The 18,296-nt window shown below is 46.6% G+C and overlaps 1 protein-coding gene across 6 annotated transcripts in view; it reads left to right on the top strand.

Moving 5' to 3' along the window:
• The window catches only part of LOC114813761 (extracellular sulfatase Sulf-2-like), a 66,444-nt gene that overhangs the window by 12,417 nt on the left and 35,731 nt on the right, over nt 1–18,296 (top strand). For 5 of the 6 annotated variants that reach the window (XM_029070615.1, XM_029070618.2, XM_029070617.1 and 2 more), the window contains 3 exons: nt 1,645–1,911; nt 10,179–10,418; nt 13,535–13,686. In XM_029070615.1, the coding sequence (XP_028926448.1) occupies nt 1,737–1,911; nt 10,179–10,418; nt 13,535–13,686 (567 nt within the window). In that variant the 5' untranslated portion in view covers nt 1,645–1,736. Of the gene's footprint in view, nt 1–1,644; nt 1,912–7,440; nt 7,504–10,178; nt 10,419–13,534; nt 13,687–18,296 lie in introns of those variants that run through there. The other variant, XM_029070619.1, reaches the window with a different exon arrangement.

Raw genomic sequence — 18,296 nt, 5'->3', positions numbered from 1 at the left:
ACAGAAAGAAAATGGCATTAATCCCTTGAATTCCAGCTGAAATTTGATAGAAATCCAGATGTGTGTGAGCCCTCCATGAGGAACAAACCTAGCCCTGGGCTTGCGGCACCAGAGCTAAAGAGGGCCCTTGTTGTCTTCTTGTATAATCCCATGTGCCCTGGACGCTGATTTGTGTGATTTGTGTGATTTCCGATTTGTGCTCAATTGATCTTGATTGTAGTGATGATCAGCCAAGTGGTGAAATCCTGATTGGATTTAGGGCAGACTGCTCCAGGTTCATCTAAGAAGTAGCATGGTCTAGTGGGTAGGGCACGGACCTCAGAGTCAGTAGGACCTAGGTTCTAATCCTGGCTCCTCCACTTATCTGCTGTGTGACTTGGGTAAGTCACTTCACTCCTCAGGGCCTCAGTTACCTCATCTGTAAAATGGGAATTAAGACTGTGAGTCCCATGGGGGATATGGACTGTTTCCAACCTGTTAGCTTGTATCTATCCCAGAGCATAGTATACGACCTGGCACATAGTAAGTGCTTTACAAATACAATTTAAAAAAAAAAAAGACAAAAAACTCCTAAGGTTGAACAACAGGTGCAGACCGGTGATCTTTGTATAATCCCTCTCCAGGCTAAATCACATCTCCATGATGCATAGTTAAGGTGGATTTTTGAATCTGCAGGTGCATAAACGCTTTGATACCAAAACATTCTCGAGGGTGTCCAGAACACAATAAATCTATTCCTGATAACCAAGGGCCCGGTCCATTTTTATAGATTGTGAGCCCCACAAGGGACAGAGACCGTGTTTAATTCTTTCCTGTGTATTTTCCCCCAGGGCTTAGCGCTGCACACTAAGCACTTAATATATACTATTACTTCTACTACTATGCAGTGACTTTCTCCTCCATGATGGTCTACGTCACCGTGTCTTTACAATAAAGAAAGGGCAGGGATTTTATAGACTGAGGTGAATGTAGAGGTTCACTATCCACTTGGATTGGGATTTCATCTGCCACTAGATTGGCCATTTGTCAGTTTTTAGCTGCTCTAGTCCCAGTGAGAAGCACTGAATGCCTTTATGGTCAGTCTTTTTAATCAGTGGTGTGTTTATCCAAGTGCTTACTCTATGCAGGACATTGTACCAAGCACTTCAGAGAATACATTAGATTCCTGCCTATGAGAACCTTCCAATCTAGTAGGATGATTGTAGTATCTATTAGGCCCTTACACACTGTGCTAAGCACAAGGATAGAAACAAGTCAATCAGGTCAGAACAGTCCCTGTCCCACGTGGGGCTCACGGTCTCAATCCCCATTTTACAGATGAGGTAACTGAGGCCCAGAGAAGTGAAGTGACTTGTCCAAGATCACACAGTAGATCTGTGGCGGAGCCAGGATTAGAACCCCAGTCCTTCTGACTCCCAAGCTCGTTCTTTATCCACTAGCTTCTCTTCTGTTTTGCCAGGATCAACTGCAAATACTTGGCTACTGTCTTTGGTGGATTTGGGAAAAACCTGAGGGCCCCTCATTCTTTTCAGAGGAAATAGCATTGTTCAAGCCAAATCATCCTTTTCATGTTGTTATGCGAGCCACGAGCGCTGGGTTTATTTTTGCATAAATAGTGACCTGATTATCTTCCACCCACTTTAGATCTGAAAGTAAAGAGGGAAAAAGACAAGACGACTTCAAACCTCCCACCCGCCGCCCTCCACATCCTGAAAGAACACAGAATCAGCAAAATAATGGCACCATACAGCATTATCCTTGGATTATTCACTATGACCGTCTTCTCTCTGCTGGATGAGAGCTCAGCTTTCTTGTCAAACCAGCGTCTGAAGGGGAGATTTCAGCGGGACAGAAGAAACATCCGCCCGAACATCATTCTCGTCCTGACAGATGATCAGGATGTAGAACTCGGTAAGAATCCCCAACTCCAATCCCCCCACCTCAGCTTTGGGCTAGATTCTCAACCCCTGTAAGCATAACTTCAGGACTCCCCCTAATCCAAATCTTTATGTAGATTTGGATCAAGGGAACTCCCATCTTTCTCTGGAAAATGATTGCCTCCAAAGCCACCCCTCATTCCTCCTGCCTCCCAAAGCCTTTGATTTAGAAGGTTGGAGAGGGTAGGTTCAAAACAAACAAATGGAAATGCGGTTGGGGAGAATGAGGGCAAGTTATAACCACAGAAAGTTGCACAATCGATCAAGTAGTGGTATTTTTTAAGGTTATTTATTTAGCACTTACTATGTCCCAGTCACTGTACTAAGCACCGGGGTAGATACAAGCTAATCGGATCAGACACAGTCCAAGCCCAACATGGGGGTCGCAGCCTTTAATCCCCAATTTACAGATGAGGTTCCTCAGGCCCAGAGAAATGATGTGACTTGCCCAACGTCACACAGCTGACAAGTGGCGGAGCCGGATTTAGAACCCAGGTCCTTCTGACTCCTAGACCCGGGTTCTATCCACTAGGTCATGCTGCTTCTCAGCATATTTAAGCATCTACTGTGCAAAGCACTGTAGGAAGCATTGAGGTGAGCACAGTAATCACTCAGTGATATTTGAGTGCTAATTGTGGGCAAATCACTGTCCTAAGCACTTGAGAGAGTACACTAGAGTAAGTAAACAGGATCCCTTAAAGGAGCTTATACTATAACAGGGGAGACAGTCATTAAAACAAAAGATAGATCGGGGGAGAAGCAACAGAAAATAAGGATGAGGATTTAAAGGGTGTGGGATGGGCTCAGTTCTTAAATCTGAGGCCCATCTCCTCCAAGAAGCCGTGCCTGACTAACCCCTCCTTTCCTCTTCTTCCACTCCCTTCAGCTTCACCTTGACTTGGTGGTTGGGAGAGTATGGAATAACAATAAACAGACACCTTCCCTTTCCACAGTGATCTTACAGTCTAGAGTGCTTGTTTATTGTTCTTCTGTACTCTTCAAAGCACTTAGTACAGTGATCTGCACATAGTGCGTGCTCAATAAATACAACCGACTGAAATCTGGTCCCTTTCTGGTCTTTCCCCTGCTAGAGACAGGACACGAGGCTGGATAATAATAATAATGGTATTTGTTAAGCGCTTACTATGTGCCCGGCACTGAGCAGATGGCACATGGGGCAGGGGCAGAACCTAGTGAGGGTACTGCTTAGGTTCTGACCTGCCACTGGCCCACAAGCCTCCTCTGGCACGGATGTGCCACAGTAAATCCAGATGTAAATTAATGTGGCTACAAGGCTAGCCAACAGAACTCAGTGCATAATAGATTCTTTCAGATCCAATCTCAAATAAAAAGTGCAAAGGCAGGTGGTGTGACATGGTGAACGGAGCACAGGTCTGGAAACTAAGGAACTGCTGAGTGTCTGCCGGGTGACCATGGATAAGTCACCTGTCTTCTCTGAGCCTCCTTTGCCACATCTGTGAAATGGAAGTAATATATCTCCTCTAGAAGCAGTGCAGTTCAGTGGAAAGAGCCTGGCCTGGGAGTTGGAGGATAATAATAATAATGATGGCATTTGTTAAGTGCTTACTATGTGCAAAGCACTGTTCTAAGCGCTGGGGTAGTAGAAGGTAATCAAGGTGTCCCACGTAGGGCTCACAGACTTCATCCCTATTTTACAGATGAGGGAACTGAGGCCCAGAGAAGTTGTGACTTGCCCAAAGTCACACAGCTGACAAGTGGCAGAAGCGGGATTAAAGCACACGACCTCTGACTCCCAAACCTGGGCTCTTTCCTCTAATCTGAGTTCTATTCCTGGCTCTGTCGCTTGCCTTCTGTGTGACCTTGGACAAGTCATTTCACTGCTCTGTGCTTCATGTTCTGAAAATGCAGATGCAAAGCCAATTCACCGTCCTTCTGTCTCCCCCACCTCTAGACTATAAGCTCGTTGTGGGCGAGGATTCATGACTCACAATTCTGTTATAGGGTACTCTCCCAAGCGCTTAATATAGTGCTCTTCATGCAGTAAGTGCTCAATAAATATGGTTGACTGATTGATCATCATGATGCGTGTAACCACTCAATAGTCGACCCTAATATTCCTCTTGTTCTAAAATTTTAAAACATCCCGCTTTTCAGATCCATGCCAAAAGCAAGAGCCAACAAACAAAACTGGATCACACTGGATAGGATTAGAAGATGCTTTGAGTTGCTTTCAGAGAAAGATAGCAAGGTTTTCTTTCGATTACAACACAGGCCGATTTCAGAAAGGAAAGAAAGGCTAAAGTGCATTAACTCACAGCCTTTTTACGACTTGACGTTCAGGGGGAGGCCTAAAAAATTTATCAATTTCTATTTTCTGCTCGTCTGTGCTACAGATTTCTTGGGCTGCGGTCTTCGGTTTTCAAGTCAGTTCAGGACTCTTTCCAATTTCAAGCAGTGTTCGGTCAGACTCGCCTATCATGGTCTGATGGAGAAGCAGCGTGGCCTAGTGGCTAGAGTACGGGCCTGGGAGTCGGAAGGTCATGGGTTCTAATCCCAGCTCTGCCACTTGTCTGCAGTGTGGCCTTGGGCAAGTCACTTGGCTTCTCTGGGCCTCAGTTACCTCTTCTGAAAAATAGGGATTAAGAATGTGAGCCCCCATATGGGACAGGGACTGTGTCCAACCTGATTACCTTGTACCTACCCCAGCACTTAGACCAGTGCTTGGCACATAGTAAGTGCTAATAATTATTATTATCGTTATTATTATGGAGCAGGGAGTTAGTGCATGAGCCCTTTGTGGGATAGAGACTGTATCCAATCTGATTATCTCATGGCTCAGTGGAAAGAGCCTGGGCTTCGGAGTCAGAGGTCATGAGTTCGACTCCCGGATCTGCCACTTGTCAGCTGTGTGACTGTGGGCAGGTCACTTCACTTCTCTGTGCCTCAGTTACCTCATCTGTAAAATGGGAATTAACTGTGAGTCTCACGTGGGACGACCTGATTACCCTGTATCTACCCCACCGCTTAGAACACTGCTCCGCACATAGTAAGCGCTTAACAAATACCAACATTATTATCTACTCCAATGCTTAGCACAGTGCTTGCACATAGGTGCTCAATAAATACCACTATTATTATTATTATCATCATCTTCACACATAGAATGGGCCATAGGCTTGAGGATAGAGCCTATTAAATTTTCAGTTGTTAGTGTTTTCTTCCATAATATTAGTAATAATGATAATAATGATAAGTGTGACCTAATAGAACATGAACCTGGGAGTCAGAAGGAACTGGATTCTAATTCCGACTCCTGCCCGTATCTGCTGTGTGACCTTGAGTAAATCACTTCGTTTCTTTGTGTCTCCGTTTCCTCATCTTCAAAATGGGGATTCAATACCCATTCTCCCTCCTACTTAGACTGTGAGCCCCATGAGGGGCCTGATTATCTCGTATCTTCCCCAGCGTTTAGTACAGTGTTTGGCATATAGTAAGTACTTAACAAATACCATTATTATTATTGCTATCATCTGTCTTCACACTGTATCACTTCCACGTAAATGTAATTTATTTTAGTGTTGGTCTCCCCCACTAGATTGCAAGTTCCATAAGGGCAGGGATCGTGCCTACCTGATTTAATATACTCTTGAAAGTGTTTTTTACAGTGCTCTGCACATAGTAAGCTTTGATTGATTGAAGTAGCAGTTGTATTTATTGAGCACCCACTGGGTTCAATGTGCTGTATTAAGCACTTGGGAAGTACAAGACAAAGAAGTGGCCCATTCCCTGCCCTCAAGAAGAATGGAAACTGCTAGAAACACAAGGATGCCTCTCCTGTGCACAAACATAACGATTTCTCCTCTTCTTTCTGAGATTCTGCTGTGTTTCATCCACAAGTAATTTGCTGTGGGCAAGGAACGTTTCTAATAATAATAATAATAATAATTGTGGTATTTGTTTAGTCATTATGTGCTAAGCACTGTTCCAAACAATGGAGTAGGTACAAGAAAATTGGGTTGGACACAGTCCCTGTCCCACATGGAGGCTCACAGTCTTAATCCCCATGTTACAGATGGGGTAACTGAGGCTCAGAGAAGTGAAGCGACTTGCCCAAGGTCACACAGCAGATTTGTGGCAGAAGCAGGATAGAACCCATATCCTCTGACTTCCAGGTCCCTGCTCTTTCCATTAAGCCATGCTGTGTCAGCCCCCATTCATACAATGCACTTTTCCTCTCTGTCCACACAACTGAGAAACTTTAATGTGACAACTAAACAAGTCTGGGCTTCCTCTGCGAGCAGGGAACTATAAGCAGGTGGCAAGTGGAATGGGAAAAGGAAGGAGGAATAAAGCCACCAGCTATTGGATAAAGCATGGGCCTGGAAGCCAGAGGACCTGGGTTCTAATAGTAATAATAATGTTGGTATTTGTTAAGCGCTTACTTTGTGCAGAGCACTGTTCTAAGCGCTGGGGTAGACAGAAGGGAATCACGTTGTCCCACGTGGGGCTCACCGTCTTAATCCCCATTTTACAGATGAGGTAACTGAGGCACAGAGAAGTTAAGTGACTTGCCCACAGTCACACACCTGACAAGTGGCGGAGCCGGGATTCTAATCTCAGCTCCACCGGTGCTGTGTGACCTTGGGCAAGTCACTTAACTTCTCTGTGCCTGTTTTCTCATCTGTAAAATGGGGATTCAATACCTGTTCGCCCTCCTATTTAGACTGTGAACCTCAAGTGGGACAGGGACTGTGTCCAACCTGATTAACTTGTATCTATCCCAGCTCTCAGAATCGTGCTTGACATATAGTAAGTGCTTAACTATTATTACCAAAAAAAAAGGAAAAGCAGGGTTAGAAAATAGCAATAATTACTTATGAGCTACTGAATAACTTTCCCGGATTTAGCAGCATGCCCATTGACCAGGATTCCTATCAACCTCTTAACTCCAGCAAGGATAATGATACCACGGTCTTCATTCAAACACTTATGGAAACTGCTGCCTGAAAAAAAAAAGTTGCGTAATCTTTATGACTCTAAAAGGATGTCTTTTAATGAAAAATTGGTCACAGCTTCTGCAAGCCGCCGTCTAATTGATTTTGGGTTTAGGAGCAAGTTTTTAGTGCTTTTATCTCAACAAATTCTCTCCTGTTTTAGGCAACCTCAGGCAGGGCTCATAGTTTCTTCGCTGTAATAGAGCTCTCGTTTAAAAGCAGATCGGAGGTGAAATCCAATATAATTATTTTTATTGAGTGCCCCGAACAGTAATTATTGTTAGCTGATGGAAATGAGCAAATTCTAGCATAGCATTGGAAAGTCATGGAGTGAATGGACTTGGCCTAGTGAAAAAAGCACAGGTCTAGGAGTCAGGGTACCTGGGTTCTAACCCGGGCTCCACCTCCTATCTGCTGTGGGACCTTGGGCAAATCACTTAACTTCTCGGGGACGTCGGTTTCCTCATCTATAAAATGAGGATTCTATACCTGTTCTCTCTTCTACTTTTGGGCCCCTTGTGGGACAGGGACTGTGTTTGACCTGATCGTCTTTCATTTACTCCATTGCTGACTTCAGTGCCTGGCCCACAGTAAGTAAGCACTTAAATTCATTCATTCAATCATATTCATTGAGCACTTACTGTGTGCGAAGCACTGTACTGAGTGCTTGGGAGAGTACAACCTGACAATAAACAGATAGATTCCCTGCCCACCACGAACTTACAATCTAGAGAGAGAGAATACCATTAGTATTGTCGCCTAGCGACGTGGGCCTGGAAGTCAAAGGACCTGGATTCTAAACCTGGTTCCTCCACTTGTCTGTTTTGTGAACTCGAGCAAGTCACTTTTAACTTCTCTGAGATTCAGTGTGTTTAACAAATACCATTTTAAAAAAAAAGAGGGTCTGACTGGCCCAGCTGCCCCAGTACTGACCAGTGGGTGGAACAAAATCATGTCAGTTATATTTATTGAGTGCTTACTGTGTGCAGACCACTGTACTAAGCACTTGGGAGAATACAATATAACAATAAACAGGCACATTTCCTGCCCACAATAAGCTTACAGTCTAGAGGGAGAGACAGAGATGAATAAAAATAAATAAATGACAGGTACATAAGTACTGTGGGGCTGGGAGGGGGGATGAATGAAAGGAGCAAGTCATGGCTACGCAGAAGGGAGTGAGAGAAGAAAGGAGGGTTTAGTAGAAACAAAGCAAAGGATCTGGGAGAAGCAGCCTAGCTCCCCCAGAGTTTCCAAGGCACCACTGCCATTTTACTTTTTATTTTTTTAATGGTATTTTTCAAACCCACTCCCTACCAGGAAGGGTAACCCCAGCCACTGCTTGGCACCTAGCGAGCCCTTACCAAATACCAAAAAAATAAAAGCCCAAACCCTCAGAAAGGCTCGGATTCTGTCTTCCATCCCCTCCACCAACCAAACACAGCCTGCGAGGGTCGCCTGGCCTGCGGAGAATCCAATTCCTATTTTCCCTTGTTGTCCCGAAGCTTGTGTGGGAGCAAGTTATGGCTGACTGGCACAGCCCTGTTTTACAACATCTCCCAAACGGAAGGGTGTTCGGGAGTTTTCCTTTCCACTGGAGCTGTCAGTTTGCATCAGTCCTCAAGCAGGCGACCGAGATGAGATCATATGTTTCCGTATTAAAGATGGGGTGATTTATAGAGACTTGTCATTACAGCAGTTTCATTAAAGCAAGCTTCTCTCCCCCAAGGGGTTGCTGAGCTTCTAGTACTGTTTATGCACAGAAGCCTCTGTCGTCTGAGGTGGATTTGGTTGGGCGTGAGATGGGTCAGAGAGCATCTTACTCCGGAAGTCGGGAGGCGGGCGGTTTGGACGGCTATGCGGCTGCCCCGGAAATTGGTGGGGGATAATAAGAATAATTAATCATTGTGGTATTTGTTACGTGCTTACTATATGCCAGGGACTGTACTAAATGCTGGGGTGCATACAAGCAAATCAGGTTGGACACGGTCCCGGTCCCACACAGTCTAATTAATATATGTGTGGCATTCGTTAAGCACTTACTATTGGTTAGGCACGGTACTAAGCTCTGGTGGGGAGTACAAGCAAATCGGGCAGGACGGTCCCTGTCCGACATTAAAAAAAATTGAAAAAGATTTATTAAGTGCTTACTATGTGTCAAGCACTGTACTAAGTGCTGGGGTAAAGACAGGCTAATTGGGTTGGACTCAGTCCCTGTCCCACATGGGGCTCGCGGTCTTAATCCCCATTGTACAGATGAGGGAACTGAAGTGCTTAGAAGTGAGGTAACTCACCCAAGGTCACACAACAGACAAGGAGCAGATCTGGGATTAGAACCCATGACCTTGTGACTCCCGGGCCTGTGCTCTAGCCACTAGGCCATGCTGCTTCTCGCAGTATGGTCCTCACCGGGGGGGACAAGGGGCAGGGAGCGAGGCTCTGCCTCGGGTAGCCGTGGCCTCTGACTGATGAAGCATTTCAGGGGCCGTTGGATTTACCGTGGCCTTCAGCACTTTATTTTTTTCCATTTTGAAATTTTCTATTTTTATGGCATTTGTTAAGCGTTTACTTAACAGGCAGGCCAGACACTATTCTAAGCACTGGAGTAGATGCAAGATAATCCAGTTGGACACAGTCGCTGCCCCTCATGGCGCTCACGGTCTCAATCCCCGTTTAAGTGCCCTCCTTCCCTCGGCTGGTCCAGTACTCTACTGAGCAATCTGCAATGCTCACGAAGCAGAGCACTCTGATAACAATAATGGTATTTGTTAAGCGCTAACTATGTGCCCGGCACTGTCCTCAGTGATGTACAAAGCCCTTGGGAGAGTCCATTGGAGTTAAGAGACATGAGTCCTGCCCTCAAGGAGCTGGAAGTCTGAGGCCAAAGTGACAGAGAGGGGGATGGAGGGGTTGATAACTGTATCTACCCCAGTGCTGGATATAATGTCTGGAACATGGTTAGCACCTAATGGCTGGTATACAAAGCAGTGTGGCCTAATGGTTAAAGCACAGACCTGGGAGTCAGAAGGACCTGGGCTCTAATCCCAACTCATCCGCTCATCTGCTTTGTGACCTTGAGCAAGTCACTTCTCTGGGCCTCAGTTCCCTCATCTGGAAAAAGGGGATTAAGACGGTGAGCCCCACGCGGGACAGCCTGATTACCTCGTATTAACCCCAGCACTTAGAACAGTGCTTGGCTTAACGAATACCATAATTATCTTTACAATTATAATTATTAATAATAATAAGGGTCTGGCCGTTCCAGGTTCCATGCAGGTGATGAACAAGACGCGCCGCATCATGGAGCAGGGAGGAGCCCACTTCATCAACGCTTTCGTGACCACGCCCATGTGCTGCCCATCCCGCTCCTCCATCCTCACCGGGAAGTACGTTCACAACCACAACACCTACACCAACAACGAGAACTGCTCCTCGCCCTCCTGGCAGGCCCAGCACGAGGTCCGCAGCTTCGCCGTCTACCTCAACAACACCGGGTATAGGACAGGTGAGGCAGACCGGATCCGGCGCGGGGGACGCCGGTCCAGCACCCCCCCCAAATCCCCGCTGGTTCTTCACATCACTGGGCAGCGTGGCCGGGCGGAGAGGAAGCCGAGACACCTGGGCTCTGGTCCCGGCTCAGCCATTCGCCGGCTGGGGGACCTGGGGCGAGTCACTCAGTCTCTCCGTGCCTCAGTTTCCTTACCTGTAAAATGGGGCTGACTGATCTGTTCTGTAGATTGTGAACTCCCTATGGTCAGGGGCTCTGTCCAGTCTGATTCTCTCATTTCCGCCCCAGGGCTTGGCATTTAGTAAGTTAGGAATACATAATGTTACTGTTTTCCTTCCAACTCCAAAGGCCAGTCTGGGGGGGTGGGGTGCGGGGGGGGGGAACGAGCCAGACTGTGGGGTCCAGGTCGAACTTGGGCTGTGGTTCAGGGGCTTGGCTTCTTTCTGGAGCCATTGCCTGGTTTATGGGAAGGGTGTAGGCAGGCCCCAGGTAAAGCCAAATTGTTTCCCCATTCCTCATCCATGCATCCGTCCATGAGCCTGAGAACATCCAAAATAGGTCCTGGCCTCCAGGGCCGTTCCAAACCAGGACTCTGGAGAGGGTGCCCTCTTGCAGTGACCTCCAGCAGCAATGACAGCTGCAGCAGTATTGATTGAGGTCCCCCTGGGGCTGCATTAAGCCCTCGAGGACGGGGATAGGAACACACACACACACACACCTCCCCTTCTCCCCCCGCCCTCCCCCAGTATGACAAGACATAATCTCTGCCCTTGGAGAGCAAACAGGTAATGGAGAAGACCAGGAGACATCAATCGGCAGAAATAAAATAGTGAAAAAACCACTAGAGTAGATACAAATAATACATGGCGGCAGATAAATAGATGGAAGACATATATAAGGAAGCAGATAAGCATACTGGTGTGGTGAAAGAGCTGAGAAGGTGGATTGATGGGGCAGGTGGGAGCATTAGACCAGGAATTGGATGAGGAGCAGTGTAACCAAGTGGAAAGAGCATAGGCCTGGAAGCCAGAGGACCTGGATTCTAATCCCAGGTCTGCCTTGCCTTCTCTGGGGGGATTGTGCAAGTCACTTCAATTCTCGGGGCTTTGGTTTTCTCATCTGTGAAAAGGGGATTCAGTACCCACTCTCCCTCCTCCTCCTTATACCGTTACCCCTTGTAGGACAGGGACTACAGTGTCTGTTCCGATAGTCCCGTATCTACCCCGGCATAAAGCAGAGAGCTTGGCACATAGTAAGTACTCAACCAGGACCATCGGTATTATTGATAATAAGAATAGCTGAGTGGGAGGGCCTAGGTGAAAGACACCCAAGGAAAAAGGAAATGAAAAAAGACCAAAATTGCAGCAAAAACAAGGACGGCTACACGCAATAAAAACAAAAATAGCAGCACTGAATGCTAAGCGCTGAACAAGTACCATAAGGATTACCATTGTCATTATGATTTTGCTGTTGAAGAGAAGGGCATCTGGGATGCCAACTCCAGAAGCTAAGTCAATCAATGGTATTTACTGAGCGCTTACTCTGTGCAGAGCACTGTAGTAGGCACTTGGCAGAGTACAATGCAAAAGAATTAGCAGACACGTTCCTTGCCGAAAACGAGCTTACAGTCTAAGGGAGATGGACATTAATATGAATAAGTAAGTGACTTATAATGTACCATTTAAAGATATGTACATAGGTGCTGTGGGGTTGGGAATGGGGTGAATATCCAATGTCCAAAGATCTCAGATCCAACAGATGGGTGGGTTTTGCCAGGTGGATATGGAGTTTTGGAAATTCATCTTGCCAATACCTTGAGGACTTAACCCACGACTCGAATCAGAAGCACCGACAGCCACGGGGAATAATAATAATTATAATCGTGGTATTTGTTAAGCGCTTACAATGTACTAAGTGTTGAGGTGGATACAAGCAAATCGAGTTGGACACAGACCCTGTCCCGTGGGGGGTTCTCAGTCTCAATCCCCATTTTACAAATAAGGTATCTGAGGCCCAGAGAAGTAAAGTGACTTGCCCAAGATTACACAGCAGTGAAGTGGCGGAGTCAGAATTAGAACCCATGACCTTCAGACTCCCAAGCCTGGGCTGTAGCCACTTGGCACCCCTCCCCCTCTCCCCATTCCCCCACCTACCACGCTGAGGGCTGGATGTTTCATTTTACATCCAATCTCTCTTTGCCTTCGGTCTGATTTCTTACCAGTCTGCGGCTTGGCGGCCCGGGTTTATTTTCCTCTTCCAACTGCTGCCTGAATGAAGAAAGATTGTGGGCAAGAAACCTAAGCACCTGAGAGCAAAAATCTCATTTGGCAGTGAATGCCTTTAACTGTCGCCTCATATTCTGCGCCACAAAGGTGCACCCTTCCAAAGAACCTTTCGGAGATTATAAAGGGTAGGAGAAGGACGAGAAGGGGGATGGGGAAGAGATGTAAGACAGAGGCTCCGGGCAGAGAAAATTGCTAAAAAAATATTTTGACATCCATGGAAGATTAAACACTCACTCGCTATGTACAGAGTGGGTGGCTGGAGAAGTGGGGGAAGGTGTTGAGGAATTGTAAAAAGTCCCAAAAGGAAACCCACTTTCTTTATCCCCTCCCCTTCTCCTTTTAAGTACTGCCCCACTCCCCCTTCCTCGCCCATCCTCTTGCCTCATCAAAGATTGCACCATCTATTGCCATTCAGCACAGAGACAGCATGGCCTAGTGGATAGAGCCCAGGCCCGAGAGTCAGAAGGACCTGGGTTCTAATTCCGGCTCTGCCACTTGTATGCTTTGTGTCCTTGGGCAAGAAACTTCACTTCACTGGGCCTCAGTTCCCTTCATCTGTAAAATGAGGATTGAGACCGTGAGCCCCACTTGGGACAGGGACTGTCTCCAACCTGCATGACTTGTATCTACCCCAGTGCTTAGAAAAGTGCTTGGCACAAAGTAAGCACTTAAGTATCATAATTATTATGATTATTACTATTATGACTCCTCACCGCTCATTTGCTTTATGGCTCATTCCAGGAGTAAAAGAAGCAGAGTGGAGGGGTAATCTGAAGGGTCCATTTCTCCATTTTGTTAACTTTCCGCTCTGCCTTGGTCTCCCTCCAGCCTTCTTCGGGAAGTACCTGAATGAATACAATGGCTCCTATGTGCCGCCGGGATGGAAGGAGTGGGTCGGACTCCTCAAAAACTCTCGGTTCTACAACTATACGCTGTGTAGAAATGGGGTGAAGGAGAAGCACGGGTTCGACTACTCCAAGGTGAGTTCTCTGGTGCTTACTGAACGCGTAACACATCTTACATGGGTGAAATGGGCTGCAGAAGCAAGCACAGGTTTGACTACTCCAAGATGAGTTCTCCTGTTCTTATTGAACATGTCACATACTTCATACATGGGTGAAATGGGGTGAAGGAGAGGTACAGGTTCACCTACTCCAAGGTGAGTTCTTGTCTGCTTATTGAATATGTAGCACACTTCGTGTATGTGTGAAATGGGGCGGGGGAGAAGCATGAATGTGTAACACTTCATCCATGTGTGAAATGGGGTGAAGGAGAAACCGCCGTTTGACTACTCCAAAGTGAGTTCCTGGGTTCTTAGTGAATGTGTAGCGTGCTTCATACATGGGTGAAATGGGGTGGAGGAGAAGCGTGGGTTCAACTATTCCCAAGGTAAGTTCTCTTGTTCTTGGGGAATACGTATCGAACTTCACCCGTGGGTGAAATGGGGTGAAGAAGAAACCCGGGTTTGACTACTCCAAAATGAGAACCTCAAGCTTTTAACTCATCAGCTTCCTTTCCCAAGCTTCCTCCCCCACATTCTCATTCTCTCCTTCCCACGAAGTCATACAGTGTCTTCCGCTAAATAGCCCCCGAGGGAGGAGCCTGTGCGAGCAAAATGCAGTGTCAGTTGTATTTATTGAGAGCTAACTGAATACAGAGCACTGTACTAAGCACTTGAGAGAACACAAAAATAACAAATTCCCTGCCCACAGTAAGCTTACAGTCCAAAGGCGGTGCCTGGACCAGCTTTCCTGCTGACAGTTTCCTCTAAAGGAGAGGAGGGGTGGAGCAAGGTCTCCTGATTTATTGATGTAAATAAACTATTGATCAACCTCATTCACCAATCGGCTGGAGGAGTTATTTCAACCGACATTAATAATAATAATAATGGTATTCATTAAGTGCTTACTATGTGCAGAGCACTGTTCTAAGGGCTGGGGAGGATACAGGGTGATCAGGTTGTCCTATGTGGGGCTCACAGTTAATCCCCATTTTACAGATGAGGTAACTGAGGCACAGAGAGCTTAAGCGACTCATCCGAGGTCAGACAGCAGAGATGTGGTGGAGCTGGGATTAGAACCCACGTCCTTGGACTCCCAAGCCCGTGCTCTTTCCACTAGACACTTCCCCCACCCCCATAAAAAGCTAAACTCCTACTTCCCCATCCCCCGACACTCCAGCTGATTCTACCAGTTAAAGCAGCTGAATTGATGGCCCTTCCTCAATAATCGATTTGTAACATCTTCTTAATTAATTGAGGTTCCGGTGCTAACGTTCCCAGGGGCAGTAGGGGCCTGGGACCCTGGAGTGAATCACCCGGTGACCGGGCCCTCCCTCAAGGGAAACAGACCCCCTCCCCTTCTAGCCCTCAAGCCATGGGTCACATGGCTCTTCTCTTGGCAACCACAGGAAACAGAAACCATTTGCCTAGTCACCTTTAGGGAGGATTTCAGTTGCCTAATGAAGGCGTAGTACAACTGTGGCTTTTCCTGTTACAGAGGAAGCAATTACCCGGAGAGGTCACCCTGTCCATCCCCCTGCCTCTGACCTCCGGGCCCGACACGCAGACCGATGGGGGGCCGGGCCATTTTCAAAGACGTGTCAGAAAGATCTTTCCCAACCTCCTTCAGTAGCCCAGAAGCTCCGGTCTTCCATTCATCTGACTTCAATCCCTTCCCTGCAGTTTAGCACACTTTGTTCCTCAGCCACCGTGATCATTGTCATCGCTTAGCCCTTGTGCTGCCTGCAGACCCCCGAGGGGTCTCACGGCCTCAATCCAGGCCCCGAATCTTCGCTCCCACCACAAAAGCACTTCACATTTCCATAAGCTGGAGTTGATTTTTCCCTCTTTGTGATCTGCCTCCTATCCATCAAAGAATGGTTTTTATTGAGCGTCTCACGTGTGCCGAGCATTGTCACGGCCTGGTAGAAAAGAGCGCGTGCCTAGGAATCGGAAGGACCTGGGTTTTAATCCTGGTTCTGTCACTTGTCTGCTGTGTGACCTTGGACAAGTCACTTCACTTCTCTGGGTCTCAATTATCTCATCTGTAAAATGGAGATAAAGACTGTGAGCCCAGTGTGGGGCAAGGACTGTGTCCAACCCAATTTGTTTGTATCCACCCCAGTGCCTGGTACATAGAAAGCACTTAACAAATGCCAACATTATCATTATTATTATTATTGTTAATACTAAAATCTTGGGAAGGGATAACAAACTCCTCCCTCTAGACTCTAAAGTCTTTATGGGAAGGGAATGTGTCGACTAACTCAGTTGAATTGCTCTCTCTCAAGCGCTTAATACAGTTTCTGCACCCAATAAGTACTCAATAAATACCATTGATTGCATGACAATCAATAGTGTTAGTAGGTCCTTCCTTGAGGATCTAAACAGTCTAGCAGTCCCTCTCTAGACTGTAAACTCATTGTGGGCAGGTTTTCTGTTTATTGTCATATTGTAATAATAATTATTATTATTAGTAGTAGTATGATACTTATTAAGCACTTAGTAATGCCAGGCACTACACTAAGCACTGGGGTGGATACATGCATTTGAGCTGCACACAGTCCCTGTCCTGCATAGGGTTCACAGTCTTAACCCCCATTTTATAGATGAGGAAACTGAGGCCCAAAGAAGTAAAGTGACTTATCCAAGGCCAAACAGCAGACAAGTGGCCTAGCCGGGTTTAAAACCCATGACCTTCTGAGTCCCGGGCCCATGCTCTATCAACTAGGCCACACTGCTTCCAATATTGAACTCTCCCAAACGTTTAGGACATTGCTCTGCACCCAGTAAGAGCTCATAAATACAATTGAATGAATGAATAGGAAACAGATCCTAAAATAAATTACACGCTGGAGGAAAGAGCAGAGTTTAAAGATATAATAATATAATACTTTCCAAGCGCTTAGTAATTATAATAATAATGTTGGTATTTAAGTGCTTACTATGTGCCAAGCACTGTTCTAAGCCCTGGGGTAGAAACAAGGTAATCAGGTTGTCCCATGTAGAGCTCACAGTCTTCATCCCCATTTTACAGATGAAGTAACTGAGGCAAAGAGAAGTTAAGTGACTTGCCCAAGGTCACACAGCTGACAAGCGGCGGAGCCGGGATTAAAACCCACGACCTCTGACTCCCAAGCCCATGCTCTTTCCACTGAGCCACGCTAGGAGCAGAATGTCTTTGGTGGGGCAAGGAGGCAGTGAGCATCTACTACTACTAATAATAATTATGGTATTTGTTAAGAGCCTACTTTGTGCCAGACACTGTACTATGTGCTATATCCACATACAGGCAAATCAATTAGACACAGTCCCTTCCTGCATGGGACACGGTCTTAATCCCCATTTTACAGATGAGGGGACTGAGGCCCAGAGAAGTGAAGTGACTTTGCCCAAGGGCACACAGCGGACAAGTGGCAGAGTTGGGATTCGAACCCATGACCCTCTGACTCCCAGGCCCGGGCTCTATCCACTACACCATGCTGCTTCTCGTAAGCGTTCTAAGCGTTTCGAGGGTGAGAGGACCCGAGGACATGATCCCTCTCCTTGTCCTGCCACTTTAGCTGTCACTCAGCCAGGGGCTGGTTTCTCTCCCGTTGATATCAATATTACCATCGAAACTGTCAGTAAACCCAGAGCCCACCTGCTAGTGTTTATATTGGAATTGATCCATTGGCAGGGGAAACCTCAGCTTCTCTCTCCCTCCCGGCTCTTTTGATAGTATTTTTCCCTGATAGGCTAAGGATATCTGGACTTCCAAAGGAGCTGGGATTAAGACTTGGATTTTTGAAATTCCGGATGCCCTTGGAGCTTTCAGATCGGGTCCTAGTCTCCACCATCTTGAAGGAATCAAAGTCTAGGGAGGAAGGAGAGCTCCACGAGTTATTTAATTCCACTCCTGGCCTCTGTCCTGTTGGAGTGTAAGCACCTTATTTCCAGGGAGAAGCAGTGTTGCCTAGTGGATAGAGCACAGGCGTGGGAGTCAGAAGGACCTGGGTTCTAATCCTGGCTCTACCACGTGCCTGTTGTATGACCTCGGGCAAGTCACTTCACTTCTCTGTGCTTCCGTTACCTCATCTGTAAAATGGGGATTAAGATGTGAGCCTCATGTGGAACGGGGACTGTGTCCAACCTAATTACTTAGTACCAGCGCCTGGCACATAGTAAGCCCTTAACAAATTATATCATTATTATCATTTTTTTATTGTACTTGTTAAGCACTTACAGTGTGCCAGGCACTGTATTAAGTGCTGGAATATTCATTCATTCATTCATATGTATTGAGCACTTACTGTGTGCAGAGCACTGTACTAAGAGCTTGGAAAGTACAATTCGGCAACAGATAGAGACAATCCCTACCCAACAATGGGCTCACAGTCTAGAAGGGAGAGACAGACAACAAAACAAAACAAGTAGACAGGCCTCAATAGCATCAAAGTAGCTACTCAGATAAGACCCAATCCCTGTTCCAATCTCAATCCCTGTTTTACAGATAGAGTAAATGAGACCCAGAGAGGTGAAATGACTTGCCCAGGGTCACACTGCCGACAAGTGGTGGAGCCAGGATGAGAACCCAGGTCCTTCTGACGC

The sequence above is a fragment of the Ornithorhynchus anatinus genome, chromosome 8, assembly GCF_004115215.2.
Source record: "Ornithorhynchus anatinus isolate Pmale09 chromosome 8, mOrnAna1.pri.v4, whole genome shotgun sequence".
Classification (NCBI taxonomy): domain Eukaryota; kingdom Metazoa; phylum Chordata; class Mammalia; order Monotremata; family Ornithorhynchidae; genus Ornithorhynchus; species Ornithorhynchus anatinus.
This window is presented reverse-complemented; position numbering and strand designations above follow the sequence as displayed.